This window comes from Musca domestica, unplaced genomic scaffold (genome assembly GCF_030504385.1).
Source record: "Musca domestica strain aabys unplaced genomic scaffold, Musca_domestica.polishedcontigs.V.1.1 19, whole genome shotgun sequence".
Taxonomy (NCBI): domain Eukaryota; kingdom Metazoa; phylum Arthropoda; class Insecta; order Diptera; family Muscidae; genus Musca; species Musca domestica.
The window spans coordinates 9,207,958-9,230,172 of NW_026712245.1; the positions used below are offsets into that span (position 1 = coordinate 9,207,958).

A 22,215-nucleotide genomic window follows, 5' to 3' on the forward strand; every position below is an offset into this window, starting at 1 on the left:
AGCTCGTAATGGATACTACATCCTAAATCAAAAAATGAACCATGTAGGTCCACGTCTTCATATAGCCCCCATATAACGGTACCCCCCCCCCCCCCCGATATTCGGTATTTTGATGATTTTAGCGACATTGTTTACCGGAATCGTTTCAAATTTGGTATTTGAAGTTCGTAATGGATACTTCATCCAAAGTCAAAGAATGAGCCATGTAGGTCCACGTCTTCGTATAGCCCCCATATAACGGTACCCCCCGATATTCGGTATTTTAATGATTTTTAGCGACGTTATTTACAGGGATTGTTTCAAATTTCGTATGTGAAGTTCGTAGTGGATACTTCATCCAAAGTCAAAGAATGAGCCATGTAGGTCCACGTCTTCGTATAGCCCCCATATAACGGTACCCCCCATATTCGGTATTTTAATGATTTTTAGCGACGTTATTTACAGGGATTTTTTCAAATTTCGTATGTGAAGTTCGTAATGGATACTTCAGCCCATGCCAGAAAATTGTCTGTGCAAGTCCACGTCTTCGTATAGCCCCCATATAACGGTACCCCCCATATTCGGTATTTTGACGATTTTAGCTACACGTCGTCGTATAAGCATTCGGTATTTTTAAGATTTAAACAGAATTTTTAACGGGTTTTATTTTTTGGAAATTGCCAAATTTGTACCAAATGGTGGAGAGTATTAAAAGTTCGGCCCGGCCGAACTTATAGCTATTTTACTTGTTTAAATTTAAATTAGTATATAATTTTAATTCGTGTAATCGCTTACATATTCAACTCTGTGTGACAGGGAACAAACCAGTTTCAAATAAACTGTAAATGATTCTTATACCTTAATGAAGGTAGAAAAGGAGGAGGAGGACAACAAACCGAAAATGATATAAATAAAAGTTAAAACCGTTACATCTTATAAATAAGTTTCTTTATCTCGACAAAGCTATACTTCTTTCCATCGGACGTACATGTTCGTATCATTCACATCTTAAAACCGAAAAAAGGTTAAAGACACAACATAAGCTTGCCATTGTAGTTGGTTGCTTTGTTTGCCCGTCTGATAACATCAACCATGCCTGCATGGCTTAAGTTTTCATTGTCAAACCTAGCTTGATTCAAACCCATTACCGCAACAGCATTTGCAGCAAGCGAACCTAGTTGGATCGGCGTGCGATCAAAAGTGATGAAGCATGGAAACCAAATAAACAATTCGAATTGAAATTCAGTGCGAAATTCAAGAGGCTCGTGAACGGTTCATACAAGAGACAAGTGTTGGAATTGTGTGTGTTCAAATGTGTAAATCGAATTGAAAATAAACAAAAAAAATTGCATTCTTGTATCAAAACAAAAAAAAAAACAAATGTAAATTTTTGGAAAGAGTTGTTGTTGTTTGTTGGAATTTGATCAAATTAAAAAAATACTACGCATCATTGTGATTGTACAAAAAATTGAAAAAAAACATAATCATCAATTGATAAGAAACGGCGGTAATCGAGTGACCGACCTCTGTGTTTTTATTTTTGTAATTTTCGCTATCCGTTGCATGAAGATAACTCACAGCAGAGTCTTTTTGTTGCTATAAAACTAAACAAAAAAATACATTTCAAATCAACACCCCGTAGTTTGCAATGTTATTCGTGTTCGACATGTTGCCTTTGCTATCCGGTTTCATTTATTTTGTCGGAATATGGGCTCTGGCCGTATTTATTTACGATAATTTCATATCTGTGATTTCCATTATCAAATCTTTGCTCCAGCCATACTTCCAACCTCAGCTACCAACAACATTGGTCGACAAATACGGAAAATGGGCAGGTGAGAAAGTAACAAAATTAATTCGATTGATTAAAAAATTAGAAAAAGAAACTCATGAATAATTCATAAACAATTAAACTGAAATTTGATTTAAATACTTTTCGAAAAATGTGTATGTGTGTGTGTGACGAAATCTCATTAGAATGAAAATTAAAGCAATCGAAACAATGTTTTAAATGCCCAAGATTTCCTAGACTTGTAAAATTTTAAATAAATAAATTATCAGGGTCAATGGCACCATATCATTATACCCTACAACACTATGTGTTGGGGGTATTATAAGTTTGATTGGGCCAGAATTTATGTAACACCTCGAAATATTGGTTTCCCATATAGGAAAGTATATATGGATCTTCCTAGCTCGCCGAGCTGAGTCGATCTAGCTATGTATGTCCGTCCGTCCGTCTGTCCGTCTGTCCGTCTGTCCGTCTGTCCATGTTAATTTGTAATCACTCTACAGGTCGCAATTATGGCCCGATCTTCACGAAATTTAAAATGTAGGTGGGGTTATTGTCAGAATAGAACCCTATTTCTTTTGGAGATGATCGCCAAATGTTTAGGGGTTGAAATGGACCAAATACTGAAAAATGTCGGATTTTGCAGTAGCTATACAGGTCGCAATTATAGACCAATCGACGCGGAATTTCGCATGTAGCTAGAGTTTAGGGCTGGCAAGAAGCCTACCAATTTGGGTAGTTATCGGATAATATTTAGCGGGTAGAATAGACCATATCTTTTGTGTTGAAAAAATTCAACATTTTTCATTAAACCGCGAATATTTTAAATCCCGGCGAAATCACGAAGCTATGACAAGGTTACTGCTGACCTTTACCTTGGTGTTAACATCCAACAAATCGGATATATAGCAAAATATGTGCGATATATATGTCTATCAAAGAAGATATGCTTGAAAGATCTCATATATGTCGAGAACGGCTGAACTGATTTCGACAGTTCTCATTAATTCAGAATGGCCTCTTGGCAGGAAAGAAAAAACGTCTGAAAAATCGCATAAAAATATCTCTCTAAAGATGAAAATATTGATTTTGTAATATTTTCTCATATTTTTTTCAATTTTGTCATATTTTTGGCATATTTTCATTTTGAATTAAACATTTGGTAATATTTCTACAGCTAACAAAACTAAGTAGTTAGGATATCAGGATATCATATACAGATCGCATTTATGGCCCGATCCTTACGAAATTTTGCATGGGGATAAGATGAGGGTCAGAATAGAAGCCTACTCTTTTTGGAGATGATCGCCCTATATTTAGGGGTTGAAATGGACCAAAAAACTGCAAAATTGTCAGCGGGTCGTAATTATCGCCCGATCCTCACGCACATTTGAATGGGGATTACCGGACATTGCAAAGGCAAGCAGTTTTGGATGGCCATCCAGTTTCAGTCAAAATCCAATAATAAATGTTAATCTTTTGCCACTTCTGAGAGATTATAGGTCTTTGGGAAATATTGGTTCCAGATCTAGGAAGATCATTTAAGTGCAACATCTACCAATAAATTGGAAATGAGCAAATTAGTTTAAGTTGCTATTAATCGAAAATTAGAGAACGAAACCTGATGGTTTCTTTTATTATTTGTCACAATATCTTGTGGAATTCTTTCGAGTATCTCGCCTATATAAACTGTATCGTTTACTGTAGTGTTGTAGGGTATTCAACGGTCGGCCCCGCTCGACTGTAGCCTTTGCTTACTTGTTTTTTGTTAAGTTTCAATTGAAAAATGAAATAATTTGTGAAGTGCAAAAAAAAATAAAAAAATTAAATTAACTCAATAAAATAATTGTTTGATATAAGAATCGGAAATGCTGTGGTGCAAAACAAAATTTAAAGTCAAATTTAAAGCATTACACGAGTAATTGGATATTTTTCAAGAAGAATAATTTTTTTTTATTTCCCGCATTTTTAAATTAAATCTAGTTTATTTAAATTGGGGGACCAATTTTGGCCAGAGTGTAAAGTCGAATATAATTTGATTTGCTCTTTAAAATTTTTCATGTAGTTAATGTTGACCTTTGATCAATGTGGTCTTCTTTCGGCTCTTAAAAAAGTTTTTTTTTTTTGAATTAAACTCCATATGATAAAAGGTAGTCGAAATATAGAAAATCGGACATCCAATTGTAATGTTTCAGTAAAATGAAATGGATTTATGAGAAATGCAATGTAAAAGAAATAAAAAAGCTGTAAGCTCGGCCGTGCTGAACTTTGAATACTCTCCACCATATGGAATAAATTTGGAAATTTAAAAAAAGAAATAAATAAATAAATTCCGTTAAAAATTCTGTTAAAATCTTAAAAGTACCGAATGTAGCCGCTATATTCAGGTCTATACGAAGACGTGGTCCTACGTAGGCAATTTTTGTCATAAGCCATTACAATATTCAAATACAAAACTTGAAAAAAAATCCGGTAAATAATGTAGCTTAGTCGTCAAAATACCGAATATAGGGAGGCACTGGTGTATGGGGCCCATACGAAGACCTGGACCTTCATAGAAAATTTTCTAGCATAGAATGTAGTTCCAATTACGAACTCGAAATACTAAATTTGAAACAACTCTGATGAATAATGTCTCTAAAATAATCAAAATACCGAATACTGCGACGTACCCTTATATGGGGGATATACGATATCGTGGACCCATATAGACAAATCTCTTCCAAGGGCTTAAATTCTTAGAAAGAACATTTACTATGGATTTTTGGACAATTCCATTAAAAAACGTAGCTCAATCATCAAAATACCGAATATAGTTAGGTACTGTTATATGGGGGGCATATGATATCGTGGACCTATATAGACAATACTCTTCCATGGGGTAAAGTACTCAGAAGGAATTCCTTTTGTGGAATTTCAGACAATTTCACTGAAAAATTTGGCTACAATTATCAAAATACCGAATATTGGGTGGTACCGTTATATAGGGGCTATACGATATGGTGAATCGACATAGTCCATTTTCGAACTTGAGCTGCCTGCAGACAAAAGACTGATCTGTTCAAAATTTTAGCTTCCTATCTTTATTCGGTTTTACTCTATACTATATCGTATAGCCTCCATATAGCAATACCCCCTCCTCTCACATTTTCGATATTATGATGATTTTGAGCCACATTTTTAATGGAATTTTCTGAAATACTACACAAGGTGTTCTTTGTGAGTACTTTACCCCCTGGAAGAGAATTGTTTACGCTAACGGTACCCCCCCGATATTCGGTATTTTGATGATTGTAGCCAAAATTTTCAATGGAATTGTCCGAAAATCCAAAGAAGGAGTTCCTTCAGAGTAATTTACCCCCTGCAAGAGAATTATTTACATAGGGCCACGATATCGTATAGCCCCCTAAAGCCGTACCTCCCGATATTCGGTGTTTTCATGATTTTAACCACATTTTTAAATGGAATTGTCTAAAAATATTTCCTTCTGAGTACTTTATTCCCTGGAAAAGAATTACCTATAAAGGTCCCCGATATCGTATAGCCTCCATATAGCAGAACCCCCCCCCCCCCCAATACTCGGTATTTTGATGATTTTCGGAATTGTTTCAAATATAGTATTTAAAATTTTAAGCTCGTAATTAGTACTACAACCTATGACGGATAATTATGTATGCAAGTCTACGCCTTCATATAGCCCACATATAACGGTATCACCCTTTATTAGGTATTTTCATGATATTAGCGACATTATTCATCGAAATTGCATATATTAAAAATTATTTACGCAGGTCCTTGTCTTCGTATAACGGTTTCATTTAATTATTATTTTTTGACAGATTTTTTCGATATTTTTTAAGATTCTTCAAAAAGATGGAGCGTATTATTATTAGTTCAGCCCGACCGAATTTATTTGCTTTTTTATTTGTTATTATTCTCAATTTTAATATATTGTGGGGGATATGAATAAGTGGAAAAATCAAAAACGATTCGAGCGATAATTCTTGATCGGATCCTTTATATCCTAACACCTGCTTGGTCCAAAGAGTTCTTGACCGTTAGTTAGAAAAGAAAGATATTTACCTATCAAATGATAAATACCATCTGCAGGTCTCTTCCTTAATATAATATATTTCTTTATGTGACCAACGAATTCTCTTATATTAAACCAGAAAGTCTCTCCATGGAAAACCTGCCTCCTTTTATGATCAGAAAGTCTCTTTATAGAATTTCAGAGTATTCTCCTATTTGCAAAAATTAGATTTTCTATAGAAAACCAGAAAATTTTCCTATAAAACCAGTATAAGGTTTTCAGGTAGGCCATTTGAGAAAAGTTCATGAACCATTTATTAGAATTAATGCACGGACCACATTATTTAATGCTTGAAGATTATATAATGAAAATGTTCCATCCGCTTAGTTCAATTTTGGCATTCTCTTTCCAATATTTCGACTGATTCAATGCACTAATTGAATCGGACTGGTCAGTATAGAAATAAGCTTTGATATAGCCCACCTAAAAATAGTCTAAAGGCATTAAATCGCACGATTTTGGCGAACAATTGAACGGTCTCGAACACGAAATAAAATATTCACCGAACTCCCCTCTTAATAATTCCATTGTTACGTGTGCTATGTGGCATATGGCCACATGTCATGCAAGTGAAGCTGTAGCATTTTGGGCAAAAAATAATGGTTTACATCTCACGGTAGCGATCACCATTCGCAGTTAAAAGATCAGGAAGTTTTCGTTCAAAGATGACACAATTCATTGATTGTCTATTAGACGATTAACACTTAGTGACTTTACAAAAATTGTCCCACAGTCTATTGCAAAATTACATTTTACATCAACGTGTAATTGCCGAAAACATTACCAATGACAACAATGCAATTTTTATGTCCAGTCATGTGCGTATTCGTTGTCACCCTCCCGCTCTTATGCAATTTCTAGCTATTGTGAATGCATATTTCAGGTTTCATTCACTTTGTTTGTTATTATTCATTTGTTTATTTATGATTTGTCCAAACAGTGCACAGTTGCTGAAACTTGTTTATTTTCATTTAGCCAAAATTAAATTGTGCTGTTATAAATTGGCCCACTGACACTTTTTTTCGGAATCAAGTATTATATTTACTCAGAACCCATTGAGAATTCATGTTGCCAGTTTGCATTATTTTAATGCTAAAATTTCGATGAAATTTTTTAAAAAACAAAGTTTGGAAGCTTGAAATTTTGAAAAATTTGGAACCTGTATTTTGAGCTTAAAAGGGGTACATTTTAAAACAATAGTACTAAATACGGTAAAAAATACTTATGATTCCAAAATTTTGCAAACGTTTTACAACAAGGTTTACATATATATATATATATATATATATATATATATATATATATATATATATATATATATATATATATATATTATACGATATAACGTATATTTTTTTTTTATAAATTTTGGTTTTCTTTTGTTGATAAAAAATTAAAATATTTTTTAAATTGTATCCAAGAAAAGTGAAAAATATAAATTTGTTTTCTTTAAATATCTTACCATTTTTTGTCAACATTCTGGCAATGCGTGTTTTTGTGATAATAATGCAAATGTTACGCAAAAAATATAAAATTATCATAGAATATAAAAAAGAAGACATTGATAAATATGCGAATTCAAACTAATTGGAAAAATAAAAACCAGTATGGTATTTTAACAGAAAAAGTACCTCATTAACAAGAAACAGGAATACAATTAAGAAATGTTGCCATAGAAATCATATAAGTTAACGTTAACTTCTTTATTTCTGTTTCTGTTGCGCGTGCAAGTTCGATGGCACTTAAATATGCTTGCAAAATGCTTACAATGCATTCATGTCATTCATTCGTATAAACAACAGATAAATGCTTACATTTTAAGAAACCTAACTCTAAGAAATAATAAAATCAAAAGTGCTAACGTTGCACTAAATACATTGTCCAACAAAACTTAATTTTAAGAATAAAGGAAAAATAAAGTGAGTCCCATTTTGTCACTCGAAAAAGAACGTTATGTTTAATTGGCGCCCAACGAAAAATTAAAAGCACCCAAACGGCTGCAAAGTTAATAAAGGCACCTCATGAAGCTGCAAACTGTCAACTAAAAATTAAAGCACCCAAACGGCTGCAAATTAATAAAGGCACCTCATAAGCTGCAAACTGCTAACTAAAAACATCAAAACCTGTGGAAGAAGGCACCTCATAAAGCTGCGTACTGGTAACTAAAAACATCAATAACCTGTTGAAGAAGACACCCTATAAAGGCTGTAAATCAACACTAAATCCCCAAAAGCTGTGGGAAAAACTTGTGGAGTACGAGAGAGTCAACGACATCCAGCCGGCTCAAAAGATTGAAGACACCCCCTTAGTAGCGGAAGCAAAAAGGAATACGGAGAATCAACAGGAGACGGCATGCTCTACAAAGTTTTATTATTTTTATTCGCCACGGCGACCGCCTATGTCAAGATTTTGGACTATACAAACTCTCAAATTGTTGCGTTTGATTCCGGTTTGGCAAAAATTCAAGATGGTAACTTCAGGATAATTCATATCATTGACATCGACAAATATCAAGAAACAATAAATTCCCTACAAAACATCCTTTCCCAGAACATAACCAAACACCATTTCCTTCATCCCTTCCTAACCCATGAGCTGACAGAGATTCAAGGATACTTGGACCGTTTGAAGCCAAACGTGAAAAATAAACGATCATTGAATTTTATAGGTTCAGCGTGGAAATGGATTGCTGGAAATCCAGACCACGATGATTTTGAAATAATAACTCAGAAAACTAATGAAGTTCTAGAAAACAATAATAAACAAGTTGTAATTAACAAATTGTCATTGAGAAAAATTAATGAGTTAACACAAATAACTAATGAAATAATAAAAAGTATAAATTACAGTGATGTAAACAGAGATAGATTAAGTTCAAAATTAAAATTTAAAATAGAAATATTAAAACAAGAAATTGTAAATATTCAATACGCTATCCATTGGGCAAAAATAGGAATTGTAAACTCATTCATACTTTCATCTGACGAGATAAATATTATTAAAAATATAATTGAAAAAGATTCAATACCGTTTGTTAATGTAGAAGAAATCTTTGAATTTGCTCAAATAAAAATCGCAACTAATAATCAATCTATCATTTATATTATTTGAATACCAATGACAGACAACAAAGTTTGTAATAGATTATTACTGAAACCTATAAAATTTGAGAAGTTCGTCAATAAATTAAAATTCGAAAATGTAATAATGTGCAAACAAGATTTAAAATTATACGGAATCAAGAGTGAATGCATGAAATACAATAATATAAGTATCTGTAATAGCATAAACTTAGAAGCTATAGAGAATAACACCTGTATTTCTAATTTGTTAAATAGCAAGACATCGAATTGCACGGTAACTGATAACAAAACAGTACCAACAGTTGAAGAAGTTTCTCCAGGGGTAATCCTGTTAAATAATTTCAATGAAACAATCCTAATAAATAATGTTACACAAAGACTTATTGGATCGTATGTCATCCAATATAGCAACACTACACTAAGTATTTCCGACAAATCATATTCCTTTTTTGAAATAAGCCATATTCAACCATTACCGGCGATTCTGCAACCTAGGGAGTCTGTTCTCAGTATAGAAGAGACGCTCTCTTTAGAGTCAATTAAAGAAATTCAAATTAGTAACACAAAAGCCATAAATTTATTGGGAGGCAAATACGAGTGGGGTCAAACCACAAATTTTGGACTTACCTCCTTCGCGATAATATTGATAATCGTTTTCATTATAAGGTCCAAGATCTGCAAAAGGGGAAAAGAAATTATACTCACCCCGTCTATAGCAGATTCATGTCCGTATGACGCACGTAATCGTGTTCCTATGCCGGAAGTAGTGGAATTGCCGGGAATACGAAGAATTTCTCATATTCCCTATTTTTGACCGATCGAGGACGCTCGGTTTAAAGAGGGGAGGAGTTAACGTTAACTTCTTTATTTCTGTTTCTGTTGCGCGTGCAAGTTCGATGGCACTTAAATATGCTTGCAAAATGCTTACAATGCATTCATGTCATTCATTCGTATAAACAACAGATAAATGCTTACATTTTAAGAAACCTAACTCTAAGAAATAATAAAATCAAAAGTGCTAACGTTGCACTAAATACATTGTCCAACAAAACTTAATTTTAAGAATAAAGGAAAAATAAAGTGAGTCCCATTTTGTCACTCGAAAAAGAACGTTATGTTTAATTTATATTTAAAGAGAAAAGTACAAGGAACTGACATTCCAGAATACCAAATGAGAATTTTTTTATTTTAAATTTATTGATCAAGTTTTTTTGGGAATGAGACGCAAAACAAATTTCGCACTCTTATTATTATGCCAAAACTTGGTTATATGTCGGCAATTGATTGAGGAGGCTTTTGTTTCAATGAGAAAGGCAAATGCTAATTGGTAATATATTATGCGTAACCTAGCGAAATAATTTAAATGGGACTGAAAATGATGCGATGTTCTATAAGTATTTGGCGGATCTTGTTTATATGGAAAGTGGATGTTATTTTGCCTAGCACACAGATTTAAGACACATGTGTAATTTACTTGCTATATATAAATATAAGTTGCATTGTGTTAGTCATTTATGTTCTAAGGAATGCGGTAGCCGATTTTGTTTCTGTAAAATTCATATGAAAAGTGACTTTAATACGCAGGTTTATTTGTATATGTGTATATTTGTATGTGTATTGATTCATGAGTTACAGCCATTTTAGTGAATTCATTTCGAAATGTGTATTTTGAAATTATTTCATTAATTTAATGCCCAGACAAACGACCGAAGCTAGAAACTTAAAATTTTGCGTGTGGGTCAATATTGGTGTGTAGGGATGAGATAAAGCTCGGTTCTTGAAAAATAATACATGGAATATTTGAAATGTTGATATTTGGGTCACTGCTGGTGGGTAGGGTTAACATGAGTAGGTGGTTTTGATAATACGTACTATAAATACGTAAGGTACTAAATTAAGTAGTGGGTGAATAGATTGTGCTTGATTTCTGAAATTTGGCCTTGAGATTTGAAGGTGGTTTTGGAAAATCGTTCCTAAAAATTTATGAAAAGTGCTAAATGGTACGAAATTTGATATTTGGCATGGATTTGGTCAACTTTACAGTTTTTTCATTCAATTTAAGTTGTTTCTAAAAACAAGTAAAATAGTATCAGTCGGTTTTGCCTACAGATTTATGTCCCCAGCCTGAGTTATGACCCTTTATTAGGGATGCTCTGTAGCAGTCGGCCAATATTGACCAGATCAGGTACCAGAAGAGGTTCGCATATATATCATCTTTACAACAGATCCTGAATTAGCAAAAATATTTGGATGTGTGAAATTTGAAGAAAGTTTTGTTTTTCAAAATCTTGGGGGAGGTACCAGAAGAAATGGTCTACCTGGAACGATATGAACCATCTTCACACCAGACCTTGGGTTAATAAAAATATTGTGATGTGTGAAATTTGAAGAGAGCGGGATGCTTATTTCAGATTTTATGCTCGTTTTGGTTATTCAAATCCTTGACCCTTTATGGGGGAGGTATCAGAAACAATGGTCCGGTCTCTACCATCTTTATTAAAGATCTTGTGTTGATAAAAATATTAAGATGTGTCATGTCTGAAGGTAATCGGATATTAATTTCGTGTTTTATTAGCTTCATGTATGTTCAAAATTTGTGGGGGAGGTACCGGAAGGAGTGGACCGATATATTCCACCTTTATACCAGATATTGGGTTAATAAAAATATTGTGATGTGTGTTATTTGAAGACAATCGGACACTTACATCACATTTTATAAGAGTTATAATTATTCAAAATTTTTGCCCTTTGTGGGGGAGGTATTTGATGGAGTGGACCGATATTGTCCATTTTCGCACCTAACCTACAACTTATGCAAATATTGGGATTCGCAAAGTCGGAGCAAAAACGGATAATCCTTTCGCTTTCTGTGCAGAAAATTATTTTCTTTGAAAATGTTGTTTTATGGAGGAGTACCGGAAGAAATGGACCGATATTGCCCATCCCCGAACTCGATCTAAGTTTGACAATAATATTATGATGTACCAAGTTTGGACCAAATCGGATACTCCCTTCGAGAATTATAGTAGGCACCGGGCTGGACATCGCTATATCGACTCCAAATGTCGTGAAACGGAATGGTCCAAAGAGACCTAGGGTCTAAAACCGTTATTTCGACTAGGCCCGTTTGACCGTATGAAATGATATATACCCTCTGTAGCCATATTGCTGAGGGTATAATTCGGATACTTCCGAATTTTTATTTACTAAATCAAGCTAAGATAAGGTTCAACAAATTAACATAGGTCCACTTCTTCTTATACATCTTCCACAAAGGGTCAAAATTTCAAAAATTTAACTAATTATTTGATTTCATAAAGCTTTGCTAATTTAAGATTTCTCATCCACTCCTCTCATTCTTGTCCATATAAATTCTTGATACGATTTAAAGTTTTTTGTGCTCCAAATATATAACATCCAATTAATTAGAATAGCACATGTGCTGGTGTTCACCCCAGAAGCCAATTAAAAAAAATGGTTAAAATCGGTATAGCTTTAGCTCCCATATATATGTTTCATTCAATTCGAAATATCCGCTCCATAAGAATGATATTCGATATATCAAATAGACCATTGAAATAATTTTTTTAAATCGAATGCGGCTCAAATTTAGGTATACCATGGAATTTATCTCTTCATTAAGCTGGCATATATCCTGCTGAACAACCCCAATAAATTTCGATCTCTTAGAAAAAACAGCCATAATACTGAATTCCCTTACTGAACTAGTATTCACCTAGTAACATAGCCCTAATAGTCACTCCCTCCGCTACAGCTGGTACTACAGCGGTAAATTTATTAATTTAAACACAAATGGATGAACAACTAACCGGCTTTTTATGCTTCGATTAGGTTGCTGATGCGGTTACAGCTTTTAGTTCGGACGGCAAATAAAATCGCATGAATCGTGCGTTTAATTGTTGTTGCCGCTTTTGTTTTCATTTCATTCATCCCAAATAGTAGAAGTAGTAGTATTTTGTCTGTTTTCTCTTTACGTTCCTCTGTTTTTATTTATATTTAGTTATTTTTTGTGTAATTTACCATGGCACGCTAGATGACAGCTTAGCTTTTTTTTGAGTTTTTGTCGTAATGAAGTTTGAAACGGCCTTGCATTGTTTACACTCTGTGCTATGATATTAACTTCGTGAACCAGCAGTTGCCCTCGTATTCTCCACTGTATCCACTTGAATAAAGTGCGTGAAATTGTTTGGGATTTAAAGAGTTTTAAGGTTTTTTATTATTTCTGTTTCACGCAATTTTCGGTGGGGGAATAGAAAACCTGAACAAAGTCAAGTTCAAGTTTATGGCAATTAAATTGGAAACAAAGAAATTTATATAAAAACCAATGAAATATATAAACGGAATATAATTTATGCAAAGCTATCTATATCAAGTTTTGTGAAAGATTTAATATTCGATATCTGTGTCAAACTTTTTTCAATAGATTACTCAGAAAATGAAATGAAAATTCAAACGTGTTTCAAGTACAATTGTCACGATTTAGAAATTAAGTTTTTACTCTAAATTTTTCCAAAGGTTTAATGGTTTTAATTTAGAAAATTTAAAATTTAATTTTTCGTAAAGATTCTTAGCCGGTCATTGACTATATTTACCAACAAATAAAAAAAAAATGAAGATAATTCAATTAATTTGTCACAACCAACGCCCACACATAAACAATAATCAATTGCATAATATGATATACAAATATGGTTAAATAGGAAGTCTCCAGATCATTCAACTAGTTTAGCGGACAACAAAACACTTTTTTTGCAAATATCGAATAAGATGCATGACACAAGTTCACTGAACTACAATGTGAACTTTTACAAATTAGAATTTGCAAAAATAAATTTGAATAAATTAAAAAAACAATGATATAAATATAACATCATAAACTTATACTGATCTCTGATCAAATATCAATATGAATTTCAAACGCAGTCTAATATACATAAAAATGGCATGCAGAGAAAACCAGTTAAATGGGTATTCAAGAAGAAAGAATGTGAAAACGATGGTAACAATAGACGGAGGCTTAATAATTGAAAATGTAAATATTTGAAACAATTAATTCAAATTAATTAATTAATATGAAGGAAAAATACATAATTTCAAGGTTTTACTTCTACAGGATCTTTATCCGGCATACAGACGAGAGAAGATGTCTAAATAGACTGGAAATGCAATGATTCAGCTTCGTCGTAAAAAAAGTAGAAACAGAATGTGCAACTGAATCGGCTATTTTCCAATGTAAGGAAAATCTTCCTGCCAATAATATTCAATATATAATGGTGTCCCCTGATTTTAAATCTTCTGCATCTGCAGAAATTTATTTGATTTATAATTTATTTATTTATCTATTTGACATGGGAAATACAGCAGTATCTTTTTATACCCTACAACACTGTGTGTTGGGGTCTTATAAGTTTGATTGGACCAACAATTATGTAACACCTCGAAATATTGGTCCCCGATATATGAAACTATATATTAATCTTTCTATCTCGCCAAGCTGAATTGAAAATGGAGTTGGGGTTTGGGACAGAATAGAAGTCTATTGTTTTTGGAGATAATCGCAAAATATTTAGAGGTTGAAATGGACCAAACACAGAAAATTTTCCTGATTTTGCTGTTGCTCTGGAACCAATCGACCCGGAATTTTGCATGGGGTTAGAGTTTAGGACTGTGAAGAAGCCTACAAATTTGGATGATCATCGGACAATATTTAGTCGGTAAAATAAACCATAACTTCTATATATAAGCCAATACGCGAATTTTTTAAAACCCGGCGAAATAAAAAATACATTAAAATGTCAATTCTGACCATTACAGTGATGCTGTTTGCAAATAGCAAAATAGGTAAAATCTATTTATATAAGAAATTGATGTTAGTTATGCTGCTTATAAGTCAAGAACCGCTGGACGGATTTTGACAATTCTCACCAATATACAATGGCCTCTTGTTGTTAGAAAAGGATAAAATCTAAGAAAATCGCGCAAAAATATGCTAATAAAAAATGAATATTTTTCTCCATTTTTTATCGATTGCGATTTTTTCATATTTGATTTACAATATTGACATGTACATTTTGTACCCTACCACACGATATGTTGAGAGTGTTATATTCAGACCGCAACTTTCGTCCAATCCTCACGAAAATGTGCATGGAAGTAGACTTAGGGTCAGAATAGAATCCTATTGTTTTGAAGATGTATTTTTAGGGGTTCGAATGAACCAAAAAATTAATTTTTTTTGAGTTAGCAGTCAATCTACCGGTTACAATTAAAAACTAAAAGACAAAGAATTTTTCATGTGGTGAGAGTTAAGGACAGGTAGGGCAGAAGTCTAGAATTTTCGATAAGCATTGGGTTATATTTAGCAGATAAAACTGACCAAAGCTTTTATATGATATTTTTTTTTTTTTGAATACCAATCAGCACGATAGAGGGAGAGGTAAATATAGGGCCAAAATGTCCGGTCAAAGACCGCAAATTGGCTGTTAATCTTCAATATGGTTATTTATTGAATAAAAAGGAGGACAGCTCCCACACCAAGTGGATCCACAGATCAATTTTATTGGCATCATTTAAATTTTGCTAAAATTACCTACTGTCGCATTAATCGAGGTTATATCTGAGAAAACAGAAACATTTTTGTTTTGTAGCCTTTGCAATATCTTAGCCCTAAGGTAGTATGTGTCAATTCTGCATCTAGCACATCAAAATGACTTCATATAACTTATATTTAGAAAAAAAAACTCTCAAATAATGTGCTCAACAATTGCTCTAAACATTGCTCTAAATGTTACCTTCATGTTGTTTCAGGTATATACTCGACATTTTGACGATTTCAGGCCTATTTCTTAACGGAATGGTTTAAAATTCGGTATTTAGAGTTTTGAACCTCCTGTAACAGATCACTGTATATATAGTCTTCATATAGCAACCATATAACTATAACCATATATTTATTTGATACTGAGGTTTTACAATGTCATTTGTACATTAGTTTCGTACTCTATCTCCCAAAAATATGGCTTACCCATATTTTCCAACTAAATATTTTTACAGCTAAATATTTTTTTTGCGTTAGCATATATAATTTGTCAAATTGTTTGCATGTAGAAATACATTGACCCAGCGCTGTAAGCGCGTACCAAGCAATGCCAGACATAATCTTTCAGTATCGTCTATAAATTAAATAGTTTATAAATAATTTTTAAACACTATTTGTTTACAATTTACAAACAAACAATTTGTTTATTTATTGCATCAAATGTGCATGTAAAAATAAACAATTTTATTATATTCCATGTGCAAATTTCTGAAATTTAGCAGAATTTTCCAATAAAATTGTAAGAGAAAAAATTTCATGTGGGGATGGATGTGACCATCCGCTATACTATATATTGGTAATTGAGAAAAATTTGCAAAAATGCATGTTTATTATGACAGCAGAAACATTGGGATAGAAAATAGCTTGTACTGGACTTAAATCATTTAAAATTTAAGTAAAATATTTCAAAAACAAAATTGTTTGTTATAAAATTCTACTGATGTCCCAGAATACATCTAAAGTCTAAATCTTACCTGAACGCATTCAAAATTCATGCAACACAAGTGAAAATTATGTTATTATATAATGAAAAGCAGTTAAGTTCGGCCGAGCCAAATATTGAATGTCCTCCACAATTTGTAGGGCACTTGCACAATGTAAATCGTTCCGCTGAAATTTTAAAAAATTCCAAATATGAAACGTCACATACGATGACATTGCCTATTTGAGATAATTCTGTGGAAAAATGTAGCTAAATTCATAAAAATACGGAATATATAATATAGGGGTTCTACGAAGACGTGTACCTATATAAGCAATTTTCTGTGAGTGGCGGGTTGTCCCCATTACTAACTCCAAATACAAAATTTGATACAATTCCTATAAACAATACGACACAAATCATGAAAATAGCAAATATCGGAAGTACAGTTAAATGGGTACTAGATGCAGCTTTGGAGAGATAAAACATCTCGGCATAAAATCGAATGCTGATCAAGAATATAAATTCTTTGTTGAGTCTAAAATGCTTATTTTAAGAAATAACAGTTTAAGACCCTAGGTCCCTTTGGGCCAAATCCTTTTCAGAACATTTGAAGTCGAACTAGGGGTGTCCATCCGTCCATCGTCCGGATGGATGGATTTTAGGCAAACTTATATTGAGTTCGGAGACGGACAATATCGGTACACTCCTTATGATACCTCCTCCAAAAATGTCAAAATTTTCATAGAAAATAATTTACTGCACAGAAAGAGACAGGATAATTCGATTTTGCTCCAACTTTGCAAATCCTAATATTTGCATCAGTGTAAGTACCTCCCCCACGAAGGGTCAACATTTTGAATAATTATCTTCAAATTACACACATCACAATATTTTTATTTACCCAAGGTCTGGTGTGAAGATGGTCCACTCCTTCTGGTACCTCCGCGACAAAGGATCAACATTTTGACTATCCATGATGCACATAATACACGAAATTAGCATCCGATTCCATTCAGACTTGGTAAATCTCAACATTTCCATTAACACAAGATCTGTTATAAATATAGTAGAGATCGGGCCATTTCTTTTTGTACCTCCACCACAAAGGGTCAATGTTTTGAAAAACCAAAACTATTATAAAATCCGAATTAAGCATCCGGTTCTCTTCATATTTTACACATCCCATTATTTCTACTACCTCAAGATCTGCTGTGATGATAGGACATATCGGTCCACTCCTTTTGGTACCTCTACCACAAAGGGTCAACATTTTGAATATCCATCGGAACTTACTCCATAGAGGGTCAAATTTTTGAATAATTATAACAGAAATCAAAATATATTTGAATAATAATGAACATTGGTTGTGGGTATGAATCTGTCGGAAGATCCGACTGATACTTTTTAACTTTTAACTGACATATTAACTGTTAACCAAACTATAGTTAATTTTTTTGTTTTATTTAATGTAATTAGCCAAAGTTTTTATTGTTATATTCTTTAAACAAAAAAAAAAAAAAAAAAACATAAATTTCGTCACATTTCTTTGTTAATATTAGGCATTTACTTTTACTAATTAACATTTAAGTGTTAATTACTTCATTTCCATTTCGCTTTCGGTTTTCTTGGGTAGTCGTTATGCCGCTTAACCACATAACGGTTATTGCCAACTACCACTCTTTATGTTGGAATACCAAAAAATCTCTAGCTTATTTGTTTGTTGTTGTTTTATTTGCAGTTATTACGGGAGCCACCGACGGCATTGGCAAGGAATACGCTAAAGAGTTGGCCAAACAAGGCCTAAACGTGGTGCTCATTTCACGTACCAAAGCCAAATTAGTAGAAGTTTGTAATGAAATTGGTAAGTTTTTTTTTTTTTTGGTGAGGAGAGATATGTGAAAGCAGAGAGACGGACGGACTACTTATCTGATGCATATAAACAAATTTTGGCGGATTTTAACGGTTGACTGGAGAAGCTTTTGTAATGTTTGGTTTTTATGTTATTTTTGTTCATTGCTTCATTGTATTGCAGAATCTGAATACAAAGTTAAAACGAAATGGATTGCCGCCGACTTTTCCAAGGGCAGAGAGGTTTATGGCCACATTGAAAATGAGTTGGCTGGCATACCAGTGGGTATTTTAGGTAAGAGCAAAGAATATATATCCCATATCCTCTCTTAAAATTAAATGTCTACTCTCCTTTCCAGTCAATAATGTTGGTAAAATGTACGATTTCCCCGATGCCTTGGAAAATGTCCCCGAAGATGTGTTGTGGGACATAATCAACATCAACATTGGTTCGGTCACCATGATGACCCACATGATCATACACAATATGAAGAAACAAGGTAAAGGTATTATTGTAAATATCTCCTCGGGCAGTGAGTTGCAACCTTTACCCTACATGGCTGTGTATGGTGCCACAAAACGTTTTGTTCGAACCTTCAGTTTGGCCATTGAACAAGAATTGGCCGAACATAATATTGAAGTGCAATGTGTTACTCCATTATTTGTGGTGACAAAAATGAATCAATATTCGGAGACGGTAATGCAGGGCAGTTTAATGGTGCCTAGTGCAGCGGCATATGCAAGATCTACCGTTTTTACATTGGGTAAAAGTAAGGAAACAACGGGTTATTGGTCACATGGTTTGCAGGTAAGATGATTTAAAAAAAATTAAAAATGTTAAAAAAAACGTTAGAAAATTAAGGACGCCATTTTTTCAAAAGGATCTTACGTAATTAATTTTACATTTTTTTTTAATTTCTGATTTTAGTACTTCATTATGAAACTATCTCCCGAACGAGTGAGGACGCGCATTGGCGGCCAAATGTGCAAAAAACTGCGCCAGGAGTATTTAGATACACAACTCAAAGAGAAGGCCATGTAATTTGAAAAGACTTCAAGTACCTTAGCTATGTATAAGTATTTTCTGTTAAATTAATATTATAAAATTTTAATGTATATACATAATGTTTGTAGGAAATAAAGAGAGAAATAAACAATGCTACTCAATTTTGAAGAGACCTTCAACAATTGAAAAAATATTCCCTATTCACTATATATGGAATAACTTTTACAGGTAATAAAATCTCTACTATCAACGTTTATAAATATATAATATTTCTTAATCTTCTATGAACCTCCCAGAAGTCTAGTACAGACAGATTATTTGGAGAGAAAATGGTTTAGCGATCTAGATAAGGTACGGTCGACGAAGGGGTTTTTGTTGTAACAGACAATACCAACTTACATGGTTATGCTATTTCGTTTGTGTAAAACGAAAGCATAACAAGTGGAAAAAGATGAAAATGTTTATAAGTGCGGTTGTAAGATTTTCCAAAAGAATTTTAGTTTTATTTAATTCTATGGTTCCTCTTCTATTGAGCTTACGATCTCGTCACTTGGGTAAATTTTTTTCGTCATAGAATTTATTTTAAAAATAACTTCTGGGGAAAATATCCCAAAAACAAGGGAACTAATGAGGATTGGTGGCTCTTTCCGAAACCTAGGTATACCCTGCCTTACCCCCTTGTAAACATTACCATCGTTCTCCACTAATAAACAAACGTTGTTTTTATAAAAACAACAATAACCATTTTGCAACAACAAAAGATCTTCGATTAATGTAAGTTATGTCAGGGATTTTTGTAGCGGGATTATCAAACTCATTTTTTTAATTACCAAAAAAAATGGTTATTTTAAGAAGCAAAATTTTGATAGAAACAAGTAAAATAGACTTACTAGTATACGTATGCCCTGAGTTATGATTATTCAAACTGTTGACCCTTTATGGGGGAGGTTCCGAAGCACCAAAGACATATATAAATATTACAACGTGCCAGATTTGGACTATATTGACTATTTCCTATACTTTATATGAGAGATATGTGCAGATTTTTGGAAAATGTGGAAATACAGTGTGAGATAAAAACAAGTAAAAAAGCTGTAAGTTCGGCCGGGCCGAACTTTTAATACCCTCCACCATTTGGTACAAATTTGGCAATTTCCAAAAAATAAAACCCGTTAAAAATTCTGTTAAAATCATAAAAATACCAAATGCTTATACGACGACGTGGGCCTGCATAGGCAACTTTTGTCATAAATTATTACAATATTTAAACTTGAAGAAAAATATGTTTATAATGTAGCTAAAATCGTCAAAATACCGAATATGGGGGGTACCGTTATATGGGGGGCTATACGAAGACGTGGACCTGCACAGACAATTTTCTGGCATGGGCTGAAGTATCCATTACGAACTTCACATACGAAATTTGAAACAATCCCTGTAAATAACGTCGCTAAAATCATTAAAATACCGAATATCGGGGGGTACCGTTATATGGGGGCTATATGAAGACGTGGACCTACATGGCTCGTTTTTTGATTTAGGATGTAGTATTCATTACGAACTTCAAATACCAAATTTGAAACGATTCCGGTAAACAATGTCGCTAAAATCATCAAAAAACCGAATATCGGGGGGTACCGTTATATGGGGGCTACAGGAAGACGTGAACCTGCACAGATAATTTTCTGTCTTAGGCTGTAGCATCCATTACAAACTTCAAATGTCAAATTTGAAATAATTCCGGTGAATAATGTCGCTAAAATCATCAAAATACCGAATATCGGGAGGTACCGTTATATGGGGGCTATATGATAACTTGGACCTACATGGCCCATTTACGAACTTAACCTGCCTACTGGGAAAAAATACATGTGTGCAAAATTTTAGCCTTCTATCTCAATTTGTTCGAAAGATAGCGTGATTACAACAGACAGACAGACGGACAGACAGACAGATAGACAGACAGACGGACATGAGAAGAGTTACAAACGGAATGACAAAATTAATATACCCTCCATAGTATGGTGGAGGGTATAAAAAAACTGCAACAAAGTCAAACGCCATAAGTTTTATTTTTTTTACATTTTTGAACGAAAGCATCAAATGTCGGAAATAGCATCAAATTTTAGAATAAGTTTAGATTTTTTAGCCAGAGTGATTTCCACAGACGGACAGACATCACTAAATAAACATAGAACTTTATGCTTATCAAGAATATATAGGGTGAGATAAAAAAAAACTACAACAAAGTCAAACGCCATAATTTTTAATTTTTTTTTTAATTTTATTGAATGAAAGCAAAAAATATCGGAAATAGCATCAAATTTTAAAATAAGTTTAGATTTGTTCGAATTGGTCACCCTTGGCACGAATTATGGCCTTCAAGCGGCCAATGAAACCGTCACACGCTCCCCGAATCTTGCTCTGCGGTATTTTGGCCCATTCCCGGCGGAACGCTTGCTGGAGGTGATCGATGGCGGCCCACTCCATCTTCATGGCCGGCGCTTGAGTTCTGGTGGCAAACCGAAGGTGCACATTTTCAGCTGACCTCTTTGGCAAGTAAACACGATCATTTTGTTTGTTTACAAACTGCTTGGCAACGAATGTTTTCCCATCGGAGAAAACCAAATTCAGCAGTTGACCACTTTCGGCCAAGCAAAGCAACTCTTTAGCTCTTTTGAGTCTATTTTCTTCCGTTGCGGTGTAAGTTCTTGCACTTTATGGAATTTCAATGGCTTTACCCCGAAATCATTTTTCAATATTAGAACCATTTCTGCTGATGTTGCTGTTTTCTTCCGTCCACTTCCTTGAAGTCGGACTACGCTACCAGTATCGGTAACGGTAACGAGCGATGGTACGAGACACAAAAG

The 22,215-nt window shown here is 33.6% G+C and overlaps 1 protein-coding gene across 1 annotated transcript; it reads left to right on the forward strand.

Moving 5' to 3' along the window:
• The first annotated feature begins 1,222 nt into the window (after positions 1 to 1,222).
• Positions 1,223 to 19,459, forward strand: LOC131801991 (hydroxysteroid dehydrogenase-like protein 1). The gene is made up of 5 exons (XM_059121248.1): positions 1,223 to 1,814; positions 18,230 to 18,352; positions 18,524 to 18,634; positions 18,699 to 19,147; positions 19,268 to 19,459. The coding sequence occupies exons 1-5, from the start codon at positions 1,628 to 1,630 to the stop codon at positions 19,379 to 19,381; spliced, it is 984 nt and encodes a 327-aa protein (XP_058977231.1). The 5' UTR covers positions 1,223 to 1,627; the 3' UTR covers positions 19,382 to 19,459.
• The last annotated feature ends 2,756 nt before the right edge of the window (positions 19,460 to 22,215 follow it).